The sequence below is a fragment of the Rhipicephalus sanguineus genome, chromosome 1 (genome assembly GCF_013339695.2).
Source record: "Rhipicephalus sanguineus isolate Rsan-2018 chromosome 1, BIME_Rsan_1.4, whole genome shotgun sequence".
In the NCBI taxonomy this organism is placed as follows: Eukaryota; Metazoa; Arthropoda; class Arachnida; order Ixodida; family Ixodidae; genus Rhipicephalus; species Rhipicephalus sanguineus.
This window is the reverse complement of record NC_051176.1, coordinates 105383550-105408358: the sequence shown is the minus strand read 5'-3', so window position 1 is coordinate 105408358 and position 24809 is coordinate 105383550. Positions and strand designations below refer to the sequence as shown.

Below are 24809 nucleotides of genomic sequence, written 5' to 3'. Positions count from 1 at the left end.
AGAACCGTCGATCGCTCCGGGAGCCTCGTTTTCATTTGCGCGGGACAATTCTTCGCATTCAGTTTCTCCTTCATTTTCCTGTTTCGCTTTTTACTCGCTTGTTTAGTGCGCCGCTTATTTCGCATGATTGTATGCGAGTGTACGTTTGCCAGTGGGTTCGCATTCCTCCCTCTATACATATGGACGCCATACGTCTGTCTCGTGTAACGGGAGCGGGTGGACTATGAATTGCGCGGAACACGGGCGTAATCGATTTTGAGCCCTTTAGCGCGTCGCTTGGCAGTCGATGTGGCGACCGCGTCACAAAAAACCATTGTGGCCGCAGGGACTGCGCACACCGAAACCAGCGTAGAGTCAGACAGATAGCGACCCCATCGCATATCAATCTCAGGTATCGATACCAATCCCGACTATATATCTATATAAGAAGACATCTGAAACAAAAATGAATGTGTACTATCAGTTCGTTTGTTTTGTTTTTTTTTAACATACAGAACGCATTGGTAGCATTAGCTGGCGGATTTCGGGAACGCACGCCATCTCCCTGCAGAAATGGTGTGCATTCGTATTCGATATCGCGGAGCCGTCGCAACACATGGCACGCCTGTACTGCTTAAATAGGTTCTTTCGTAATCCGCATTAATAAGGGGCCAACGGGTTGGTTTCCCACCTCCGTGCTTATCCCGCGTAACAAAGCCACATTTAGCGCATCGGATCCTGAATTTTCACCGTCGCTAATACAGTGACGAATTTGTCTCACTTTGCGGGCTCCTTCGCTCACCGGCGTGTAGGCTCCTAAACGGTTCGCCTACCCATAAGCGGTCTCTGATGTCGCAACGAATTAAGTCGCACATTATATATAATGTAGTAGTGACTGCAGGCAAGGGCCGTAATGTAATATAAAGAGAACGCCGCGTGCTATAAGCGAGGTACTTCCTCGAGTGAGCAGCGTTGAAACATGACTGCTTCGTGGTTCCCGCGGCTGCATGCGACCACCTGGCTTTCTGGTGGCACGCAGAACGTGGGATTCCAGACACGCGCTGATGGAGTGACCGCGCACACGGCGTACGAGTGATGTACACTCTCTGCCGACGTGGCGAGTAATCCTCCTTGACGTATGGCCGCGAGTGGTGGCGGCGACGGCGGCGGCGCCCGTGCTGGGTGGAAGAACGCGTAGCCGCCACACAGCCCGTAGAAGACGTGCGCGGTGGCTGCCGCCGTCAGCCGTTTCTCCTTGTTGCCCGCGTATCTCTTGCGGTTATTTTGTGTCACTGCATCCAGGCATGCACATTCGCGCCCCGTTTCGGGCGTCTGCTCCTTCGGTGGACGTTCATACTGCCGCGGCGAACGTAGAAGAGCTCACCTTGACTGCTGGGCCGGATCGTTCACTGCAACAACACGTAGATCTGCTACATATGTTGCTACGATGACTACTGTGTGTGTGTGTGTGTGTGTGTGTGTATATATATATATATATATAATATATATATATATATATATATATATATATATATATATATATATATATATATATATATATATATATAGAGAGAGAGAGAGAGAGAGAGAGAGAGAGAGAGTGGTATACTTAAATGAATTCTTGCGTTCTTTATCCATATGAATGAAATAATAATAATAATAATAATAATAATAATAATAATAATAATAATAATAATAATAATAATAATAATAATAATACCTAAGCCAATTGGTGGTTTGAGTAGCAGAGCCTGACAGACAGCGAAACAAACCGAACGCGGTACAAGGTTGTAGTACATGGCATAAGAGCGATGATAGGACAAAAAACAACGTGCACATTAGATTAGAACCAAGAGGTCATACAAGCGATAGTTATTAGCAATATATAACAATTACAGAAATTGAGAGTGAACAAAAAAACATAAATACAGCGAAAGTTTCTTAAGCAAAGTACCACACTAGATGATTGTTCAGCAGCATGCTTGCAAATGAGTACATATGAGATAACACCAGACATGACATGCATTAAAATTATCGACAGATACGCCGTAGTAGTTTCTTTAATTTGTATTTTGTTGTTATGCGAGAAATGCTAGGGGGTAGCACATTGAAATAAGTTGGAACATAATGGGCTCGTATTCTAGTTCCATACCATGTTGAACACCGCGGTCTCCAGTAACGGACTTTGGGCCTTAAAGAACGGGAAGTGACATATGGAACCAGGAATTCTTTGGACCAGAAATGTTTTAAGACAACCGTTTGAATTAAGAGATCATTGAAGTTCGGCATTAACAGCACTTTGAAAATGTCTCTCTCCGAGTTCATGTTCAAGTCATAAGAAATATTTTTTAAGATCGAACGTAATATTCTGTTTAATCTATTGTGCCATCGGACAGCACAGTGCCCGTAAATGGTTATTCCATAACGCAGTATACTGTAGCCTAAAGCCTGTGTTATCATTTTACGTACTGAAAACGGCATGTATTATCTTATATTATATAGCAGACAAGACACAGCGCGAAGTCTTTTGCAAATGTAGGCAAGATGACTATTCCAGGAAAGGTCGCTATCAATGTATAAGCCAAGGTACTTCACAACAGATGAATACAGTAATGGCCTACAAAAGCAGGATGAACAATTCGAACAATACAAAATGAAAGGATAGTCAAGGGTTACTTGCTTCAACGGATTATGGAAGCAGATTAAATCAGTTTTAGACACATTTATATTAATAAGGTTTCCACGAAACCAATCCATGGCTTTAGTGGCAGCTGACTGCAGAAGAGTAATCGCCTCATAGAAGTTGTTAGTAGACGTCAAGAAACCGTGTCGTCGGCGTATGGATATAGAGAAACCGGTATCGCGCTGTGAAGGTCAATTACACAAATACATTGAATAGCAACGGACTAAGAATCGATCCTTGTGGAACGCCGGTATTGATGGCTTGGAACGCGCTACGAGATTGCCCAACGGATACTAGTTGACGCCTCTCTTGCAGGAAATTTGCCAACAAAGACCAGAAAGCACCCCTAAATCCTAATTGAAAAAGTTTATCCAATAACAAGGTACGGTGGACACTGTCGAAAGCCTTGCTGCAATCAAGAAGGAGCGCGCACAGGCAACCTTGTCTTTATCGAACGCTGCGTTCAACTGACCAGAGAAGTCTTCCAATAGCGTCTGAGTGCTTTTCCCCTGTCGAAAACCATACTGACAGGGCGATAAAATGTTGTGGCGGTCGAGAAAGCTTGTCATCCTTAACAACAAATGTTTTTCTAGTATTTGTGCTATAGAAGGCAGAATTGATATCGGACGATAGTTTTCAATTTTATCACGCGCACCGTTTTTGTGTAAAGGTATAACTAGTGCAGTTTTCAAGTTTATGGGAATTTCTCCACCAGAAATAATGCGATTAAGTAGTGCTAGCAGAATTTCATGGGTGTATTCAAATGTATGGCGCAAGTCAGTAATAGAAACACCGTCGGTACCAGCAGATTTGTTACACTTTAAACTGAAAATGATAGATCGTAAGTCCTCTTGTGAGATAGAAGGCAGATAAGCCGATTCTCTAACACTGTGACCTAAAGTGCACGGGCCTACCTGGGAATTTGTGTTTTTAATTGTTCGGGAGAAAAAACTGTTAAATTTGTCAGCAATCTCCTGTGCGGTGTCGGCTTGACTCGAAGAAAAGTTATTCGAAATATGGACGCGAGTGTTAACGCCTCTAAAGGTATTAATTAAAGCCCATGTCTTTTTACTGCTGTTACTGGCATTCTTAAATTTAGCTCTGAAATGAGTTCGTTTAGCCGAGCGAATCATAGCATTAACCTTATTTCTGCTTTGCTTAAATTTGACCCGCAAGTCTGAACAGTTAGGATAACGCTTACATTGTGTCCAAAGCAAGTTCTTTTCTTTTATTGCCGCGAGTAAATGTGTTGACATCCATTTATTATCCAAGTTACGTTGTTTAATATGTATCGTTCGCGTAGCACTTTCTTTTACACTTATGAACGCTTCTCCGACTTTATCATAGAGATCCCCACGAGCCATTATTGACAAAAAAGAATTCCAGTCATAATTAGCTACCAGTCTATCAAATTTTTTTTCATCTAGCACCGATATTAGTTTATTTGTATTGGTTGGTATCGTCGTCGTATGTGGACAGCTCATTGAGCCGCAAACAAAGTAATGGTCAGCTAGATTCGTTTGTACTATTGCGGTTTTTGTGAGCAGGTTCTGCGCACGCACGAAAACGTGGTCAATTCACGACCTGACGAGCCTGCCAGCCAAAAATTCCTCACGAGTCGCTTGATTTATTCGGCTCTGTAAGCACCATTTTGAAAGGCTGTCTAGATAATCAGCAACGAGGCGTAGTACAGTGGGACGCGAAAGGTCAATGTTGACGTCGCCTATAATGCACACATGCTCTTCTAGCGATAAGGATGATAGCGTGGACTCAAGTTCGGTTAAGAAAAGCCACGCATTGAAATTGGGAGGCCGATACACCGATAAGAGAGTCACCGAAAAAGAGGACGTGTTCAATCGCAGTGCTAACACTCCGGCTTGTGAAAAGGAAAACGATAACTCTGAAGCTGCCCATATGTTGCTTACAAAAACTGCGATGCCTCCTCCTTTTCTTGTTGGGCGTGTATACGAAAAGGACTGGTAACGCGGCAGAGCAAACTGTGAAAAATCTTCGGATGGAATGTCGATTTCTGTAAGGACGAAAGCATCGAAAGTTGGGCGAGATGATGAAGTGATGGCACAGAACTGATTCCAATGTTTCCGAAGACCCCGAATATTGACATGTGCTACTTTAAAGCCGTCAGATGAGGCATCGGTAAGTGAGGCAAGGCACAAGAACTGCGTGTATACACTCGCAATGGAAGGTGGAGAGGTTGAGGAGTGGAAACCACGCTATTTTCTGCAACCCTAAATGGGAGCACGCCTCAGGAAAGTGCGCAAGCGAAGCTTTACCATGAGTGAACTGTTTCATTGAATGGCCTGTGATCGCGCGCTCTTCCTTGAAGGAAGAATAATTTTGCCCACCGTTGTCTGAGCCAAGAATTGTTCATCGGCAGTACGTACGCAAGTTACTCGTAAACCGATAGCGAAGCTTTCATACAAACCCGTAAGGTGGTGTGCTGTAACTTCTGCCCTGAAAAGACTACTTTCATCGAGGCGAATAAAAAACTCACAGAGTCCCGTATGCACTCACCTAAGACGACTGGAAGGTGAAAGCCATCTTCTTTTTCTTCTCAGCCAGTCTTTTTATCCTGCCCCGCCACCCTCCGAAAGCTTTCTGCACCTAACGTGGTTTTCCACTGCCTCCAAGATCGGAGGCATCTCACCTAGTTTTGCACTGCCATGCCATGTCATGTGCTGATGTCATCATGTGACGTTAAATCACGTGACATCATTGCGACTTCAAGAAATTGGGTGATTTGGGACGTCGTGATGTTATCATATGGTGACGTAATCACGTGATGACGATTTTTTGCATCACTCGTGTTAACGCCGCCGAAGGACGGGGGACGCCAGTGCGGAACGCCGGTCAATTTTCGCGTTTGGTGAGGCATCTAAGGCTTTCGCCTTATATAAAACAGCGTCGTAATGCCCGAAGATCCAAGTTACGTCGTGATCGTATGCTCCTAGGCGCGAATGCTCGAATGCCTCTAAAGTCCGGCATTTCTGGACCACTGAACGCTCCGGTATTTTTGTTTTCTTATAAGCCAGCTTCAGTTTACGCGTGGGCTTTCTTAAATAGGCCCCGCCACGATGGTCTAGTGGTTATGGCGCTCGACTGCTGACCCGAAGATCGCGGGATCGAATCCCGGCCACGGCGGCTGCATTTTCGATGGAGGCGAGAATGTTTGAGGCCCGTGTACTTAGATTTCTGTGCACGTTAAAGAACCCCAGGTGGTCGAAATTTCCGGAGCCCTCCACTACGGCGTCTCTCATAATCATATCTTGGTTTTGGGACGTTAAACCCCAGATATTATTATTATCAAGTGTCGTTGGCGTTGTAGGTGTGACCGAAAAAAAAAAAAGGAAAAAGAAATGGCACTCGCGAGCCCTCGAAGCGCGGCCCTCGAAGGTGCGCCGGTCACACGCGCATTTGTATGCGCCGTTTTCCAACAAGTGATGCTCTCTCGATCGTGGGCTTGTCGGCAATCTGATCTTTTATCGAGGTTATCGAGGTGACTTGTCATTTCACGCTGCCACATTTCATTGTCGCCTGGCTATGGCCGCCGTTGTTGCCTGTAGCAAGTGAAGTGTCATGCTGCTATGCACGTGAGTGATGGTTCATTTCCAGAGAAGGAGGAAGGAAACAGTTAGGAGGGAGCGTTGCGCAATGCGAAAGAAAGACAGAAAGAAGGAAAGAAAGAAAGAAGGGAAAGTACGTCAAGTACACACACGCCAACCTTCGCTTGCCCTCATTCCTCCGATAGGCCAAGGGCTCCTGAATTTTTTTTTAAATTTACCAGTTTTTCTGTCGGCTTTGACTTGTGCTCAGTGGCGTAGGCAGAAATTTTTTCCGGGGGGAGGGGGGTGTCGCAGCTCCTTGAGCCGACATCATGGGGTCCGGGCAGATAAGTGTGGTCGAGTGTCATTTTGTGCTCTGTATCACATGGGGGAAAATTTTTCGGGGGGATCTGGGTGGGGGGGGGGGGGGTGTTCACGGGCCCGCTGTGCCACCCCTTGGCTATGCCACTGTTTGTACTAGAGTGAGTGTTAATAATCGCCACGCGTAGTTTTAGAGCGCAGCTCTCAGGCGCCCGTTCCTGCGTTGAGCGGCGTCGCCGTTGGCACTGCTGGCGTAACCGATAGAGAGAACGAGTACGAAAGAGAGCGAACGCGGAGTCTGTCGATATCACGAGCCACTGACCTCTAATTTCGCATTCTTCCTCCGTCACGCGCGCTGGCCCCTCGGTCGGAGCTAGTGCGCAGGCAGGGCTGGCAGGTACACTGTGGCTGGCTTCGCTTGTCGTTACGGGGCTGTCGGTGTTTGGCTTGGTTCACGACGCGTGCAATGCACAGAGTAGTGTGCGTAGCGCTCGAGCGCTGGCAGTTTCTGTGGCAATATGTAACGATTGTTACGTCGCTACAACTGCGGATAGCCTAAACTTCAAACACAGTTGGCGTTGTCATATAACGAAGCTGCGCCCAGAATTCGCATTAGGGAGTATCGCAATCGCCGGTGTTTTTTTTTTCGTAGCGCTTCGCTTTCATCGTCATGACAGACACAGCACGCCGGATGCGACAGAGTCGATAGGCGCCACCGTAAACAGCCGGAAAACGGGCCTTTGATTGCCAGTATCGACAATGCTCTAGCTCGGGCGAAATTCAAGCTGAGGCACAAAGAAACAGCAAAACTTCGGACAAAGCCGCCGCGTCCCTGTGAACAAGGCCATTACGCAGTATACATAAAAGCCAGCTTTTCTGAGGCCTGTAGTACAAATCAGATACTTCATGTGGCACAAGGGCTTCGAAGAGCAATGTTACTTCGATGAATCATTTGATTGTGTTTTAACGTATATCAATTTGTCCCATTGTTTGTCCCTTCGCCCCCCCCCCCCCCCGCCCCCCTCTGTCTTTTTACTCGTTAGCAGCTGGTCACATTCAATCGTGCCCAACTCCACGATGATGTCTCTGAAAATAGGTTTTTGTACGGCATTTTGTTCCGTCTTTCTCGATCGATTTACATCAACCTTTTTGAATGCGCGTAATTCCTGCGCCTTATGAGCGCAAGTTTGCGTTTTCTACACGACTGCACGCACGCGACTCTTCAGCGCATATTCTGTCCCTACTGGTGCTTTGATCATTTCCGTGAAAAACAACTTCCGTGTAGCCTTTTTCTTTTCTCTTTCTGTGGCGTGACTCGATCATTTCATTCATCTTTTAGGAAGCAGAACTAGCCGTCTTAACACGGGAAGGAGGGCTCGTAAAGCACTTAACTCACAACTCATTTTACTAGGCTTAAGATGGACGTGTACAATATCGAAACGAAGAAAAATTAAAACTGGGAGCATGCATGAGTGGGCCTTTATCAATAGAAGCAGTATGTACAATATGGAAAGAAGCAATTTAATATCCCCTCCTTTTTATGTTTTCATTCCTGATCACGCTATACTAAATGAACACGCCCAAACCGCAATCCTACTGTGGGATTATTTCATCCTTAATGAAAGTTTATCTTTTTTTGAAATTTGATGTTCAACTTTCTGTTTTTCTTTCTTTCTGATCGTCTGTTACAAGTCTGCCGCGGTGGTATAGCGGTTACGGTGCTCGGCTGCTGACCCGAAGGTCGCGGGTTCGATCCCGGCCGCGGCGGTCGCATTTCGATGGAGGCGAAATGGTAGAGGCCCGTGTACTTAGATTTAGGTGCACGTTAAAGAACACCAGATGGTCGAAATTTCCGGAGCCCTCCACTACGGCGTCTCTCATAATCATATCGTGGTTTTGGGACGTAAAACCCCAGATATTATTATTATCGTCTGTTACAAAAAGCGATTTCCTGTCGTTTGAAATGGACTTCCGGTAGAAGCGGTCAATTCGCTATATATATATATATATATATATATATATATATATAGTCACAGTTTCGCCTCAAGAGCGAAGCGATGAATGCGATAGCAAGAAATTGGAATTTCACAGGCAGAACGGCAAGCAGCTAGAAACTTGCTGCGCGCTGCTCAAGCACAAAGGACACAAGAAAAGAAAACACACAAGGCGAGTGCGAACCAACAACTGCCACAGCTCGACACTTACAGCGCGCTGCTCAAACACAAAGAAGGACGCACGAAAAGAACGCACAGTTATACACAGGACAAGCGGGAACTATCACAGTTGTTAATTCAACTAGCCCCTACTTTGGCTCTTCTAGCTATAGCAGCTCACTCTTTTCGCAAACGCGACCGCTGCAGCGAGCAAAGTGACCTTCATGCGGTGCGGTCTATAGCTTTAACGCAATCTTTGTGGTGAAAGCACAAGACGTACAAAACTCCCCCTCAAGAGATAATCGCACGAGCACGGTCTACCACGCCCTGTATGTCAAAGTACAAGTCGGAGGCGCATATCCCAACTCCGGCGAAACAATAGAGAATTTTAGAATTGGGGACCCAAGAAATTTGCGAGCCTCCAGGACACATGCGCAGAACGCAAGCCACTCTCGGACACTTGCGCTCGCGTTGTCCCAAGACCCTGCAGCGCCTTCGTTTAGGCGGCGAACAAAACCGGAAAGCGAGCGATCTCAAGAGAACAAAGTAAAGACAGCGCTTGGCAGTGGCATGTGGAGCCACGGCTCGCGTTCCCTGCGGGCGTCGATTCTGGTCACTAAAATAAAACTTCATTTGGGTCGATAGAGATAGAACAAATTTATTAGAAGGCAGAGAGGTCGGCCTGAGCTTGAGCGCTCTAGCCTGCTACTCTGCACAGGGGAAAAGGGGAAGGGGAAAAAAGTCGAGTTGGCACATATTCCTTAGGTTAAATTACAGCGCAAAGCGCATTCCTTTGTCCTTCTTACTTCTTTACTCCTTTGTCCCTGCACCCAACTGAATATGATTTGATGTCTTCGCGTATCTAATACACTGCCATCCATCACACGTTGTGGATTGAGCTATTGTTGCGTGCGCATGAGCGGTAAGTTTGCCTTGGATTTATGTATGCATTGGCGTATGAAAGAATAAAGCAGTTGCTAGTCAGCGCTTGTGTCGTACCTTTCTTTCCTTCGTGTGTATCTTGTGCTTTTGCACTGTAATTTTAGCTTCAGTATTCTGGTCACGGTGTAAGATATATACTGCGATTCTGGATGCTATTCTGGACATTGTCAAATTCCGCCATGTTGTCGAATTTCGCCATTGATCAAGTCTGATTGGCCCGGCGGGCTGCTACGGCCCCTCCGATTTTCTTAAAATGCCGCAATTACGAAATTTGACAAGATGGGGGAATTCGACAGTGTCCAGGATAGCACTATCTGGTTCAGCCATCTCGTTTCATCTGGCATAAGCCTACAAGAGCCAAAGCGTTCCCACTAGCTCGGGCCACCACGAGCCATGGGACGCTCTCCTTTTTCCCTGGCCGACTCGCCACGAGTGGCGCGGCGCTACAACTCGAAAATGGAAAACGACAGCGATACGACGCAAACGCAGTGCGGGCAACGATGCAGCATGGCTCGCGTCTCGCATTATTTTAGTTTCCCCACGTGTGGTGTCCCGTGCGTTTCACCCAACGCCGCAGGCGTTTGTATTCTGCCTTTAGTATACTGGAGGACGAATGACGCGTGGCGTAATTGTCTAAGGCAACACGCTTTGGAGCGAGGGGTTGCAGGTTCGAATCCCCGGTCACACGCTTAATAATTTTTTCATCTGAATTATTTTCATTTGTAGCTTTTATTTATATATACATACATATACATATACGGGACATGACAGCGACGGCGACGTCAGAAATCCGCCGAGAGTCTCCATGCAATTGCTATCGCAATAATAAAAACCACGTTGTTTCAACTATTCCTTATGTATACTACCATTAGTTAACATACTGGAGTTATCGACATACAATTCGTAAGGTATAGTGGAATCGCGCATACTTATCGGAAATTATAAGATCGTATCATAACTTATCAGATATACGACGTTAAAGCGGTCTACAAAATGCAATGTTGTTATTTTTTATTGAAATAAAAAATAAATGAAGGAGTTGCTGTCGCCATTTCTTAGCGACGGCTGCCTTAAGAAACAAAAAGAATATATATATATATATATATATATATATAGGTAAGTTCAAAAGTTTTTGTTTGAACAGAGTACTTTCCGGGGAACAGGTATATTGAACGTGGTGCTGATCTTAGGATATAACACATTTTCAGTAATGCTTAGCTTCAAATTCACAGTTTCAACGTGTCTTCTCAAGCTATTATACGTTGATAATGAACATTTTCAATTGGCTAAATTACATATTGGCTTTCTTTATGCACAAAATTGAAGCGGGGTCAAAGCGCTACGTGTAAGAGGCGTCATGGTGCCTTAATAAAAGAGAGAAAGATCGGGGCGCAAGTATCGATTGTATAACATGCAGTATACAACACACCACATATAGCGTATTGAAGGTGTCTGGATTCTGGTTTGATAGCGAACAGCAATATGAGAGGTTGTCATTTCATTTCTCATTATCATTCATTCAAACAACAGGATAACGTTGCGCAGAAAGCGGCGACCAGTTAAAATTGTTGCCAACGTGCTCAAATGCCAAATCTATTGATTTCACATTTCTTTAAGATAGGATGTAATCGCCGCCGTTTAAAAGGCGCTCATTCGGGGTTATGATATTAAGAAATATTTAGGCATAAAATGGAATCAGCTAGCGCGGGTCAGGGCACATTCTAGATTATCTGGAGAGACCATCGTGGTGTAGTGGACATAAAATAGGCTGATAAAGATGAAAGAAGGTACTCATTATACTAGAAATGCATGCATGTTTGTTTACCGGCGCCTTCCTACATGCGTGACTTTTTCCTATGTGCGCAGACTTCGAGCAGGAGCGCCGGGTGGTGCAAGAGAATGTGCTACCGGAGCTTCAGCGGCACTGCGCCTCGCTCGGAGTGGACGTGGAGCTTTTGGACCTCCAGCAGGGCCAGGACCCGCGACTGCGACCCGTCGATGCCACCTTGCGAGAGTTGGAGGACTGCCACGCCCGTTCTCTCGGATGCTTCCTTCTTGTAAGTGCCTCGACAGCGTTTTTTCTACTCTTGGGTATTTAGTTTAATCTGGGATTGCGTATCTCAGCGCACACCCCGCAATTTGCGAAGTGCGAACGGTGAACGTCTTATGGCGAACGGTAAACGGTGGTGTCCTCGCTTACCGTAATTACTCACGTGCAACCAGCACTCGCTGGCAGTGCCTGAAGTTGACTGGGCGTGACTAATGTTAACTAAATAGATAATAATATTAACCAATGCTTTCTAATGCCGACTATTGCTGGCTAGTGTTAGTTAAGTAATGGCTAATGTTGGCTAGTGGTGAATAGCGTTCGCTAAATATGGCTAAATTATTGCTAATGTTGGCTAGTGCTAACCAAATGATGACTAATGTCGGCTTATAGACCAGATTATTTCTACTCTCGCATCCACGTTTAGAGAAAACGTACGTAATCTTGACACCAGCTATCACCAGTCGGCGTGGCCAGTGCTAGAGGCTGCGGGCTTGGTTTCGTCATAACTGATGGCGAGTAAATACTCGCAGCCAACATGCGATAAGGACAAGCCGGACAATATCGTGGTTGTTCGTTCCATGTGATCAGCAGCCCCCACCAAACGTGGCTGCCCCCTGAAAGCGATGAAAATTCTTGTCTATAGTGTCTAAGGTCGGCTAACTGATGCTATTCTTGGTTAAGTGTGGGCTAATGTCGTCTATTGTCTACTACTGGCTAAACATTGGTAAGTGTCTGCGAACGTTGGGAAATATTGGCCACTGTCGACTAGTGTGGCTTAAATGGTGTGAGTGTTGACTAGACTGGAAGATTTGTTATCGAAATGCATGTAGTGCATTGCCTATGATGTACACAAATACAGAAGAAGGTCTCGAAGTGGCGAGACCTCCTATTAGACCGTACATCGGAGAGCAACACCCACATGGACTGTGGTAGAAAGGGAATGCTGTCCAAATGTTTACCTTTAAAAACTAAAAATAAGTATGATGACGTAAGGTGGAAATAAAGCATGCGTATGCAATATAAAAGATAAAAAGTAATTACGATGTAATACTGCGTTGGCTAATTTCGGCTACAGCTTAGGCTATCCACTGTCATAACACCCTTGTCATCATTCATTCTCGATCCAATGTTGCTCTCGCATGCACATGGGCAACAAGCCGAGTTGGCTTACTTTTCTTGCAAGTACGCTTTTTTTTTTCTTTTTTGAATGACTCCTGCTACAATTTATGTAAAAGCTTAGCGTAAACTACAACATATTATCGAGCATTTGCTTCGGCGGTCCTTGAGTTCAAGGACGACCGGACATCACTGCAGATGTGTTCAAATGCGCGAGCTTATTGAAGAAGCGTGTTATTATTTCCTAATGCTAAGGGATCTGAGATGTCACGATGGCCTTCTGTTCTTTAATATTCTCAAAAGCTTTCTGTACTGGGGTGTCTTTATGGCGCGTTCGAGTGGTATGGTGCTTCGTAATTGTGTAAGACCATATTCAGGAATGAGTGGGATGATTTCCCTTCATGCTAATTCTCACTTTGTCTGATAATAAAACTAAAATACTACCCGTCGTGACTTTGGACACCTTAATGAACTCTTCATGATTCGACCTCTACACACATCTGCCACCATTGGCACTCGTATATTCCTATATATAGGTATACGAGGTAATACGCTCATTAAATCTTGAATACTTTCGCACAGTAAACATTTGCAGTAAGTATTCGCATTAACGCGCGAAGCAGTATACTTATCTTGATGCGTCAGTGAAACGTATTATGATGTTGCGATGTTAATGCACTAAGCCTGTTTCCACTCCAAGCCAATCAGTGACGATTCGGCGCAGCTTGTTGTGCACAGTAGCGCCGTTGTCAGACGGGAACTTCTGATTGTGGTCGATTAATATTCGGATATGATATCTCGATCACAATCGACGATGATTGCTGCTATATGGTCCAATAATGTGGATCGAGTTCCGTTCAGCTCAAGAGCACCAGGCGTCGTTAGTGGGCCCAAAGCTCTTGCCCGATCTGACTATTATGCTACAAAAAGTGTATCATAAACTCGCTGTATTCAACAAAAAACTATTTCGGTTGTCATTCTTGATCATAACAAGCGAATATTTCTCCGCTGATCGTCTGAAACTTGGGAACTGTACTGGATCGTGACTACGAATACCGATTTGAATATAAACGTTATTTTGGAACATTTTGCAATTTTACAACATACACTTGCATGTAAAAAGCTCTTGCATAAAAGGGCAATGTGCAAGCTTTCAAGGTGTTTTATTTGAACCAGTTAACTCTTCTTTTTATTTAGGTTTTTAACATGCACAGCTAGAGGGACACGCTTTGCGAAATTGTCACGCGGATCGGACCCTATCGCAATGAGAAAAATGTGATCTTTCAGCACCACTTCATCCGGGTCAAGAATAATCTGTATAGGGTCTGATCACGACCGAGAGTGACTCTGTTACACTGCCAGAGACGCTTGTCCCGCGCTCCTGTTTATTCCGCGATGCTCACTTGGCATGTGTGCGCGCTTTGTTCGGGAAAAAGCAATTAAGAAAAGCACTGCGGTGGTGCGACATGTCTCAGCCTTTTCCACGACAGGATCTCCCGTTGCGTCGTCACGCGATCTGCGGATATCCCGCGGGGTGTCGGCAGAAGCATGATATAACGGGTCAGGTAAAGTCTCCGCCTTCTATTGTTCTCTTCTTCTGCTACCCGAGCATTCTGCGCCGTTACAAAACGCGTAGGGCGCGCACTGAGTAACTGCGGCAACCTGTTTACGGTCTCCCGCCTTACACAACAGCCTGGCTGCTGATGTGGTTTTGACGTTACTTCTCTTAGAAATAAATCCCCCAGAAAATAATGGAAAAGGAAGAGTGTTTGCGGCGCTCACAGTTATTTTCTTCTGTACCTCTTTTTATACTTCTCCTAATAAAGTGAACCAAAGCTACGAGGATTCGGCATGGTCAAGCTGCCTGCACTATTCAACAGCACGCGGACGGTAATGCACGGGATGTTGATGCGTCATACTGGCGGTAATAGTGTGCTGCAGAGGCGCAGAACAGACGTGAAACCAGAAGAAACATGAAACGGACACGGGCCTCGCGCTAGATCCGTGTCCGGTTCGTGTTTCTTCTGGTTTTTCGTCTGTTCTGCATCTCTGCAGGGCATCGTTAACCTCAGTATGCCGTGCCACCAACCCATGTAGAAGCACTTTTGTACTTCGTTGCGGAAGTTTACTGCGATTGAACGTAATCTCGCTGTGGCCGTGAAGGCAAAGTTTACTCCTGTTGAACAAACGCTGCATTCCCCGACTGTGCTGCACTTGCGAAGGAGGTGACATTTCCGACACGCTGCAACACCCCCCCCCCCCCCGGTCCCCTCCCCCCGGTCATCCTTTCCCCAACCTAATAAGGGGGTGGAAGGGAGAGGAAGCTACGGCCTTTTTATTTGATTCCACCTTTATTGAAAACTACAACAGCAGGCTCCTATGTAAAGTCGGCCGCTTTGCACTAATAGCATTGCTGCCGTGGTGCACGCTTTACAGGTGCTGGCAGCATGCCTTACATTTTCAATGTGGCGACGTGTTCACAGAGGAGTAATGATAAGACTAGACAGGTTAGCGCAAGGCGAGAGATATATGTCATATCTTCAGTATACAGAGCTTCAGCCTCTGCTTACTCAATCTTGCGAATACGATTTTCCTAAAAAGGGTTCCGTGCTGTAGACGCGCATGCAACATTTGGCCGGATTAATGTTTGATGTACTCCATTTGTTATAGTTTAGTTAGCCTCGTCTCACTTGTCACATCTTCTTAAGAGGTGAATCGTATTAGCTACTAATTTGATTCTCTTAAAACATCAGGGAGTGTTGTCAACATTAGCAAACTTGTTTCTGTAAGTAAGCGCGAATGGAACTCAATTTAGCCCACGTTTAAACCCGGCGGGTAAGAAATCCTTTCAAAGTCTTCAACCGGACTTATGCCGGCGCCCTCTCCTTTTCCACGCAATGTCATCGTCCCATTCACATTGCTCATATGTAAGTGTGATCGTAACCAGAGAATATAAGAGAGCGGGAACTTAGGCTCTTTTCCTTCGGGGTCTTTGTTAAAGGGATACTGAACAAAATTTTCGCCGCCGAGATAAATGGCCCAATTGAAAGATTGGGTGCTGAAATTTGTTGAAACAACCTTCATTTCAGCCAGAGACTAGCAGAAGATAATGAATTTAATGCATTTTTCGCAAATTGGCTCGTCTAGCGGCCGCGCCGCGAACTAGAGAGGAAGTGACGCGAAACCCGCCGGATACTGATTCGACAACCGTGCTCGCTGCAAAATCGCTTATCAGTCGAAATCGTAAGCCGCCACCCGCTGCCGTGCGTCTCTTTCAAAACATGTTCTCGCGTAGGAAGGTCGGAAAGGTGTTCTCCGTGCGTGTTCTCAACCGGCAGCCAACGACGCCATTGCCGCGCTCTCGGCCGTAAGCGGAGCCTGCGGCCACGTCTACGAATTTGCCGTTTGTGTTGTCTGCTGCTACGTAAAGTGAACGGTGAAGCACCTGGCACAACGCAGAATGCCTCAACGCTGTTCTGCGCTAGAGTGTGCGAAAAGCAGCGTCGAGAGAGAAAAGCCTTGTCATACCTTTCCGACAGAGCCGAAGCTTCGAAGGATATGGATTCGCGCTGCGTGCCGATCGCAGCCAACATGGGTGCCTTCAAAGCGTGACTTTTTGTGCTCCGAACATTTCGAGAATAGTGACTGTGAGTCACTGTATAAATTGCTGGTCCCGGCTGCCGACCCACGTTGGGCGATGGCGGCTCGTCTGGCTCGTCGTCCTCGCTGTCGCTTGACAAAGCAGAAGGGTCACACGCACATGGTTGTATTTGGCGCATCCGTTTTGGACGCCTGTCGAACTCGGAGTCGCAATCACCGCTAGTGGAACCACTGTCACTCGCACCTTGCATCTTTGCGCCCTCGCGACACGCTCGGTAGTATTGGTGGTTTTTGAGGAAGAAGCGCTATTTTGTCTCCCATGTGGGGACAAGGGGTCAAGGCTCAGCGCCACACCAGCCACCCTCGGTTCTTGAGAGCAGAGGTGGAGAAAGGGAAGGTGGCAGGGCAGGAGAGAGCGTGCCGGTTGCCCTCCTCTTGCTGGAGCATTCGCCGTCACGGCCGTCGACAAGCGCACTGGCGTGCAGCCGCCGCGCTCTCACAATGCACTAAAAATACGGCCAACTGCTCGAAATTACGTGAAATAAACGCTGTTTATAGAAACAGTCGTGTCGTTCGAGTCGAATGTAAGTTTTTTCGTAGCTTTTTCAAATTTTTGTTCAGTCTCCCTTTAAATCATTTTAGCTCGTAAGCAAAATTGATATAAAGTGGAAAAACATGTTGCAGCCGTCGGCACGAATGCCTTCTTTCATCACTCAGTAATACCGATGCAGGCATGCATGCAACGGAAGTTGTGTTGGTCGCAAAAAAAATATATATATAAATAAAAATCGGGATGGCTGGCATAAAACCACTGTACTTAGGAGCTTCTGCTCGCCGCATAACTACACCAGCGTAAGCAAAAAAAAAAAAAATAGAAGGGAGTGCGCTGCCACGAACGATCCTGGCAGCAGAACCGAAGGCTCGGTTAGCCGGGTCTTTGTATAGCCGGTTTTGAGGAACTGTGGTAGAACACTTGAGGCAAATGCAATTATGAGGTCTTTAATTGCTATTCACTGTTTTCTTCCCTGATTATGTAGGGTGCCGGCAAAGTATGTCAGTTTTGCGACCTTGTCATACTGTAGCTTGTCGCAAACCTCGAGGAGGAGGTCCCCACTTGTCATTTTGCTTATGTCCGTCAGAGATTTTGCTACTAGAAACGGTGATATCGCTCGTACCGGCTTTGCAGATTTGCCGCTGTGCATTACGTGGTAGCCGTGAAGGGATTCATTTTGTTTTACGAAATAGTTGAAGGTGTCTTTGGTACGCACATAGAGTAGGGAAAATGCTGCATGTATGACGTATATAGTTCGGCAACGATAGCAGCCACCCACCACGGCGCCCAACGAGGGAAAGCTACAAGCTTTGATGGTGCAATCACTGGCATGCGTAAGCCGTGCGCGGTGCATCGCGGCCATAACCTAATGCGCCTAGTCCAAGATTGACTATTTGCATGCGATTAACCCTAGCGGAGGAAATTTGGAAATAATGAGTAAAGAAGGCAGGACAGATTGGAAGGATGAGACGAAAGTGAAAGAGTGTTGAGGTGGATAGGAAACGGCAACTTCCTATTACCCTTAGGCTGGTCAATTCGAAGGTCTGTTTGTTAGCCTCATCGTCTTTTTTTTTCTTTTAGATTTTTTTGTGCACTGCGATTTCAACACGGATGATGACTCTTAAGATGCGTTCACATCTGACAGGGACTTGGTGAGCCTAGCCTCGCATCAATGCGCGTAGGAGGGCTGATGATTAGTCAAGGTGAGCGTCGTTGTGCCCAAACTACAATAATAATAATAATAATAATAATAATAATAATAATAATAATAATAATAATAATAATAATAATAATAATAATAATAATAATAATAATAATAATAATAATAATAATAATAATAATAATAATAATAATAATAATAATAATAATGCCTCTACAGTCGTTTCGGCGTTCGTGTGAGCCGAGCTAGCGTTCCCAGATATGTGTGCTTTTTCTTAGGCTCTAAATCACAACGAAGATCCTACGTGTATGAAAAAAATGCACACACAGAAATGGAGTAATCATGATGGAGGCACAGCCCCTTCTGAGCAACCCCGTTTCCCAGGGGTAAAATTCAACTATCCGAGCGAGCCGGCCCTTTCCTCGACGATTACAATGGAAGAAAACGACGAGCGTACGCTTGGTCGAGATCGCGTGCGCACAGCTCTGCCAATTAAAAAAACCGGCCTGCTCTTCATCTGCTAGAGGGTAATCACATAAACCCGTACAACTTCCCATCATATAAACAACAGGTTGGCGTATAAAGCGTTTTTGGTGGTTAACGCTTGATACACAAGCGGTGGATGTTGGCCGAGCTTGAGCACGCTGCTGAAGGAAGCCTCAGCGAGACAAAAAAGAAAAATCAGAAAGGAAGAAACGCTCGTGTGATAAGGATGTGCCCCGCATCGCCGAAGATGTGGGGCAGCTGAAGGAACTGAACGGAGGTTCTGGAGGGGGGCGCTTGCAGAAACGGCCCAGCTTCTTGATAAATGGCGCTCATATTTCGGAAAAGTGGGCGCTCGTTTTGCCACGACGTCCGACGGCTCCGAGCGTGCCTGCAGTGACTCAGCGAAATCTCTGCTCGCTCCATTAACGCGCGCGAGCCACCGGCTGCCGCCGCCGCCGCCGCCCGTCCGCGGGCTCCACATACTACTCATATTCCCCCAGTGGCAGGAGCGGCAGGAATGGTAGGAGCGGCGGCGATGGCCGACCGTCGTTAGTTTCCATTAGTGTGCGCGAGCGGGGCAGCGGCCGGCTGGCCGTCGTCCGAACGACGATCGCCGGTCGGGGACTTCGGCAGCGAGATGGCTTTTCTGCGCCTACTCGTCTATCGGGGCCGGTACTCGCTACCGCAATAGAGCCGGCGTTCTACAGCCGTTTCTTGCAGTAGATCGTGTGGTCATAAATGCTTTTTCTTTGCTTTATTTTATAGATCTTCCCGCTTCAAAATTCTGGCCGGCCTTGTTATTGCCAGACCCTCCCGCGGAATTATTTTCCACTACCCCAGTGCTCCAGCACGGCAGAAATGTTCCAGCAACAGTTTCTGGACACGTGACTATATACTTCAAAATAAAGCACCGTCGACGAACTTGTCAACACGGAGCTCGAGGAAAAAGATATAAGTGAAAGATCGGAAGGTTAAACAAGATTGAAACAGATTAGCTGCCCTCCAATGCGGATGAGTAAAGGGGAGCGAAAGATTGAGAAGAAGAGAATGTCCGCCGTTTGTGTCGCTGGCGTAGATACACTTCTCTGCCCTACGACACAGACCGTGAATCACTCCGATAGACTTAAGAAATAGCCGCAGCGCTATTGTGACATTTTTTGGCGGCGATGGGCATTGGATTTCTACGTCACATCTCTCCAGTGCTTTTGATCAAGATGGATCTCTTTCTTGCTGATCTAGCATAGAGCTGCGGCCCGCGCACGTGGTCGATGGTTCACGTCGAAGAAATCTAAGTTCTCCGAATCAACCCGTAGTCGCTCTCAGTATATGGCGTCAATATAATGCCGAAAGTACTTAGTTTTTGGCTTGCGAACCTTATTAACAGGCACAACATTTCTGGGGTTTGCCGTCGAAGCTAGTTTTGTGGCACAGGCTGTCGAAAACGAAAAATGAGCTGAATTACAGAGCACTGTGCTCTCACAGTACGATTCAAGGTTACGCTTGCAAATTAGCCGGTAAGTTATCGCTTGTTCGTGCTGCAATTAATACTTTTAATAACTAAAATAGGGGATTGAAAGCCCAGTCACGTAAATTGACGAGCTCCCCGTTACTGATATAAGATTATCGCCGCAATTTCCTAGCATTCGTTTGTCCGCCGCGGTGGTATAGCGGTTACGGTGCTCGGCTGCTGACCCGAAGGTCACGGGTTCGATCCCGGCCGCGGCGGTCGCATTTCGATGGAGGCGAAGTGGTAGAGGCCCGTGTACTTAGATTTAGGTGCACGTTAAAGAACACCAGATGGTCGAAATTTCCGGAGCCCTCCACTACGGCGTCTCTCATAATCATATCCTGGTTTTGGGACGTAAAACCCCAGATATTATTATTATTATCATCCTAGCATTCGTTTCCTGCGCATGTTGAATATCTAAACTAGTAAAGATTACTGCGCACCACGCTTAACAGTCAGTGCAAAAAAAAAAGACTTTCATCTTTCAACTAAACCCTTGGGGGCGTGAGCGCTTACGCGAATGCCGTATTACAGTCTGTAAACAGGTGTTCCTTCGGAAGCATCCACGCGAGCGAAGGAAACTCGCAACACCCTTCTACTTACCATATAAAGCACGACCCTGCGTGAACTCACAGGAGCATCTTCTATTTTTGTTCTTTACGAAGCGATGAGCTATTGTATAAATATGTCCCGAAAGGGCCGGCTGTCTAAATCATCAAAAATATGCTCCAGGGACTAAACAATGAAAAAAAAAAGAATGAAAAACAAGAACAACGGGAGTCTCGCCCGAATAGCAGAACAGATGGCGATAGCAATGTTTCATGTTGCGCTTGAACTCCTAGTACTAGTGTTCTTACCATGCGTGGCTGCGACACGTGCAGCGCCCTAGCAGCTACCAGACGCCTCACAACACTGGCGTGATGAGCTCCGACAGTGGCGTTGCAGACGTCGCCCCTCTATAGTGCTGCGAAATATGATACCACAGGGAAACCGTCGGCGCTTGTTAGCTCCCAGTGAAGTGTTAGGTAACGTCAGCTTGGCGTTTACTGCAGAGACGTCACTGCTCATACAGACGTTTACTGCTTTTACACGCGTCAGCTTAGCAGTGGGAACACCGGTCGGATTATAGCATGCGTGCGCACAACGCTCTTACTTGTGAGTGCAAGGCACGGTCTTTTCTCCGCCACTAAGGCGATTGAGTGTGCAGCACTGACGGTCCGTCCACTTCGCTTCGTCGTTTTTGCAGCCAAACATACACTCCGCTTCTCTGGAGGCTCTCCATAACCCACGGTGAGTGAGGTGCGTATGCGGCGTTAACGTGACAGCTGGCTATGACGGATGGTGGCCCCGACTGCGCGAATACGTCTCGAGCGTCCGTGTATTTGCTTTCACAGTTAAACCGAACAAACAGTTACGATAACAAACACTCTCCTGTTCCACCATTCGCTTTTATTCAGACACTTACAGGCAAGTCCAATCTGTAGACACGTGCGCTTCGAGGAGCTCGTACACTCCCACGTCGAATAGTACGGTGGTACTCAGTCATATAAGGAGTCATGCTAAGAGTCATGTAAGGATTCATATAAGAAGCTCTAAGGTACTGCACCTCAAGTTGAGAGGTCAGTATGCAGCCGTTGTATCGAAACACGAGGTACTGAAAGCCAGCCTCAGCTCAACGTGCTGTGCGATTAAAGGGACACTAAAGCCAAAGAACAATTTATGTCAGAGTGAAAGCTCAATGTATGCCAGCGTCTAAAACGGCAATATTATCAACAGCAGTGCCCTACTTACATAGAAATCAAGCTAAATGTATCACATGATGAGCGCCACGAGTGGGACATTTTCGAAGTGATCCCGATGACGTATGAGAGTCTGCATACAATAAATCACTAGTAATCAAACTAGCAGCAATAAAAAAAGAACCTTTCATGCATCAAAAGACGTAATAAAATGTTGTTTGTTCGTTTCCGTTTGATTTATGGAAAAAAGAACTTCTGTGGCGTTGCCATGGGGAACGGCGCGCGTGGTTCAAAGGTTCCGTTTTCGCCGAACTGCGCTTCGCCCGGCGCCCTGCTTCGCACACGCAGTCGCGTCTCAGTGGTAGTTTCGGGATCGCGTACTGTCGCGTGTGTTTTGTGCGCTCGTGAAAGTCGCTCTGACAGAAAATTCGACGAAATGCCTCATGCAACGACGCCGGCACTACGAGCCCTCAGCAGCGTACCGCGTTCATCGGGGCTCAAGTCGCTGAATTGGAGCCCAGCGTCGCGAGCCAATGTCTCGTTGTCAAGTTCTCCGTCCACATCCATTCCGGCGATTGCGGCAAGCTTCGATGGCTTCGATGGCCGTTGTTGCTGCTGTGGGTCCCGCTACTTTCGCTCTGCTGCTACTAGTGTCGGCGGCCGCGCAGTAAAGGCGGGCAACGTTGGGCACGGCAGCAGCGACGTATGAAAGTCGGATTTCAGGCGGGTGATTTGAAGTGCGCTAACGCGATGCGGACCACGAAAACGTGTTTTATTTCATAATAAGCACTTCCTTGGCATAAAAGTAGCACTACGAGGTTTCTGGACCGCTATTTCAACAATCAACGTCGACTTAATATTTGCCTTTAGTGTCCCTTTAAGGTGCTGTTTTTCGCTCACAAGGCTTCAGGGATGGTTCCTCTTGACAAATCTCAAAGCAAGGCACCGTAACAACGTTTCCGCTAATTGGAATGTCTAACGAGTGGGTTCAGGGCAAATTGTCTAACATTTGCACTAAACCACACGCCTGAAGCCCCTCGTTTGTTTTCCGTTCGCCTTGGATGTGCACTAAGCTGATCTTTCACTCTAGATAGCAAGTTACATAAATACTTTTTGAAGCGAAAACTTCAGATACCTCACTGAGCGAAAAGGCCGGTGCCTGTCTCCGCAAAACGGCGCCTAAATTTTCGTCGGCTGCAGCGCAACATCCCGTGCTCGCTTCGAGCGAGGTGAGCGAGGGAAAGAGAACATTTTCTGTCGCTCTGGCGCACCAAATGGTGCGTTGGGGCAGGGGGAATCGCCGCTACGCTACGGCACCCTCGCTCTCGCAAGCTTGTGCTATTGCCACGTTCCCTGTCTGTGCATGCTCTTCCTTGCCGTCTAACTTCGCCGCTGTAATTGCTATGAAGTTAATGTATGAAAACTAGAATAAACTCGAAAGAAAAAAATTAAAATTAACGCTGCCGCATTCACAACTCATAAGAAGAGCTTAGGTGCCCTCGGACTTTTTTGCTACTGTAGTTCCCATCATGTTGTCCGCATCCTCATTTGTTCTAATGTCCCTAGTCACGCTAAAAATGAAAAAAAAAATAACGGGAAAAAGCGCTAAACTATGCACAAAAACAACTGAAGGCAACAGGCGTCACTTGTAGAGAGTGCTGTTCGTGCTAGGTGACGTTACGCGAATGCTTCACGAATACTCACAGGATCCGCACTTTGCTGGCGTATGTCTGTCACCCTTTAGAGGGCACGGAAATCGCACCGTGACAACAGAGAAGTGAACTTGCTAGTACAAGATCATTCAGTCAGCAGATCGATGCAGCGAGCGTCTCTTTCTCGCTCTCTCTTTTGTGTTAAGCTCATCGACAAGACTATCGGTAAACAACATCGGCTCTAATAGAATCTGCTGTCCTTTCATTCGCGGTCAGCTGTCCTTTCTTCTCTTCCCGCTATCTCGTACGGCAGGATTAGGCCGCGGTGTTCATGGGCAGGGCACAGAAACAGATCTTTTGGCCAAAAAATAAAAAAGTAAAACACCATGACGAAAAAAAAAGGCGCGTAAGCATGGATAGTGCATGCGGTGTGTTGATTTTCGTAAAGCCCTTTTCCCCACAGGTTCGCAAATGCCACAGTGCGTAATCCGCAGTTCGTCGCAGTGTTCCTCTTCTATCGAAAACTACTTCCTCTTAGTTACGAACCAAACAAGTCCGCTTCCCTGCGACAATGGATGCGATGGCTTTCAGGCTGTCCGAGGCCGGTGCTCTCGCTCGGCGCTTTCTTCCTCTCTTTCTCCTCTTTTTTTTTTCTTTCTCTCTATCCACCTCCCTCTCACGCTCTTTTTGCCTCCATAGCTGAAGCCCGTCCGAAGTATCGCGAAGGATTACCCGTATTCGTCCAGTAATTTGCATTTAAAGTTGCTCGGCAAACTAACCCACGGGCGACAACGTCCATTTACAGGCATCGCCGTTGCGTGGTAGTGGGCGCGTGCGCCCATGAATAGGTAAAGACTCTTTCCCGTGGCAGTAGAACTTTTCACGGAGATCGAACTGGAAGAAGAGCTTAGCCATGCACTCGGGCCTCTGAACAAGGTTTCAAATTTGCTCACGGCCTGAAGGAGGATATAGCCCCTGTCGCAAGGTGAAAAATAAGTGAATAAATTTTTAAAAATTCGGGTTAATTACTACCACAAGCGCACCTTGTGTTTGCTTCCGAATTGTGATCCTCAGAATGACGTCATTGAGATGCCATTATAAATTATTCAGATCAGCGACTAACCCAGGGACATGTAATTCTATATCTCTTTTTTTATGCGCCTAATTACAGAGCTCGTGTATTTCGCATGGGAAGGTCTTTTGTTGTTGTTGTTGTTGTTCTGTCGTTCACTTTTGTTCTTTGCTGACAATCTGGGGCCATAACATGCGCAAGCTTCCCGACGCACGCAAGCTAGCGCCTGGACATGTG

At 46.6% G+C, this 24809-nt stretch overlaps 1 protein-coding gene across 1 annotated transcript in view; it reads left to right on the top strand.

Moving 5' to 3' along the window:
* LOC119378552 (protein qui-1) overlaps positions 1-24809 on the top strand; it is a 285309-nt gene that overhangs the window by 73138 nt on the left and 187362 nt on the right. The window contains exon 2 of the mRNA XM_037647671.2: positions 11505-11695. Within this exon, the coding sequence (XP_037503599.1) occupies positions 11505-11695 (191 nt within the window). The remainder of the gene's footprint in view (positions 1-11504; positions 11696-24809) is intronic.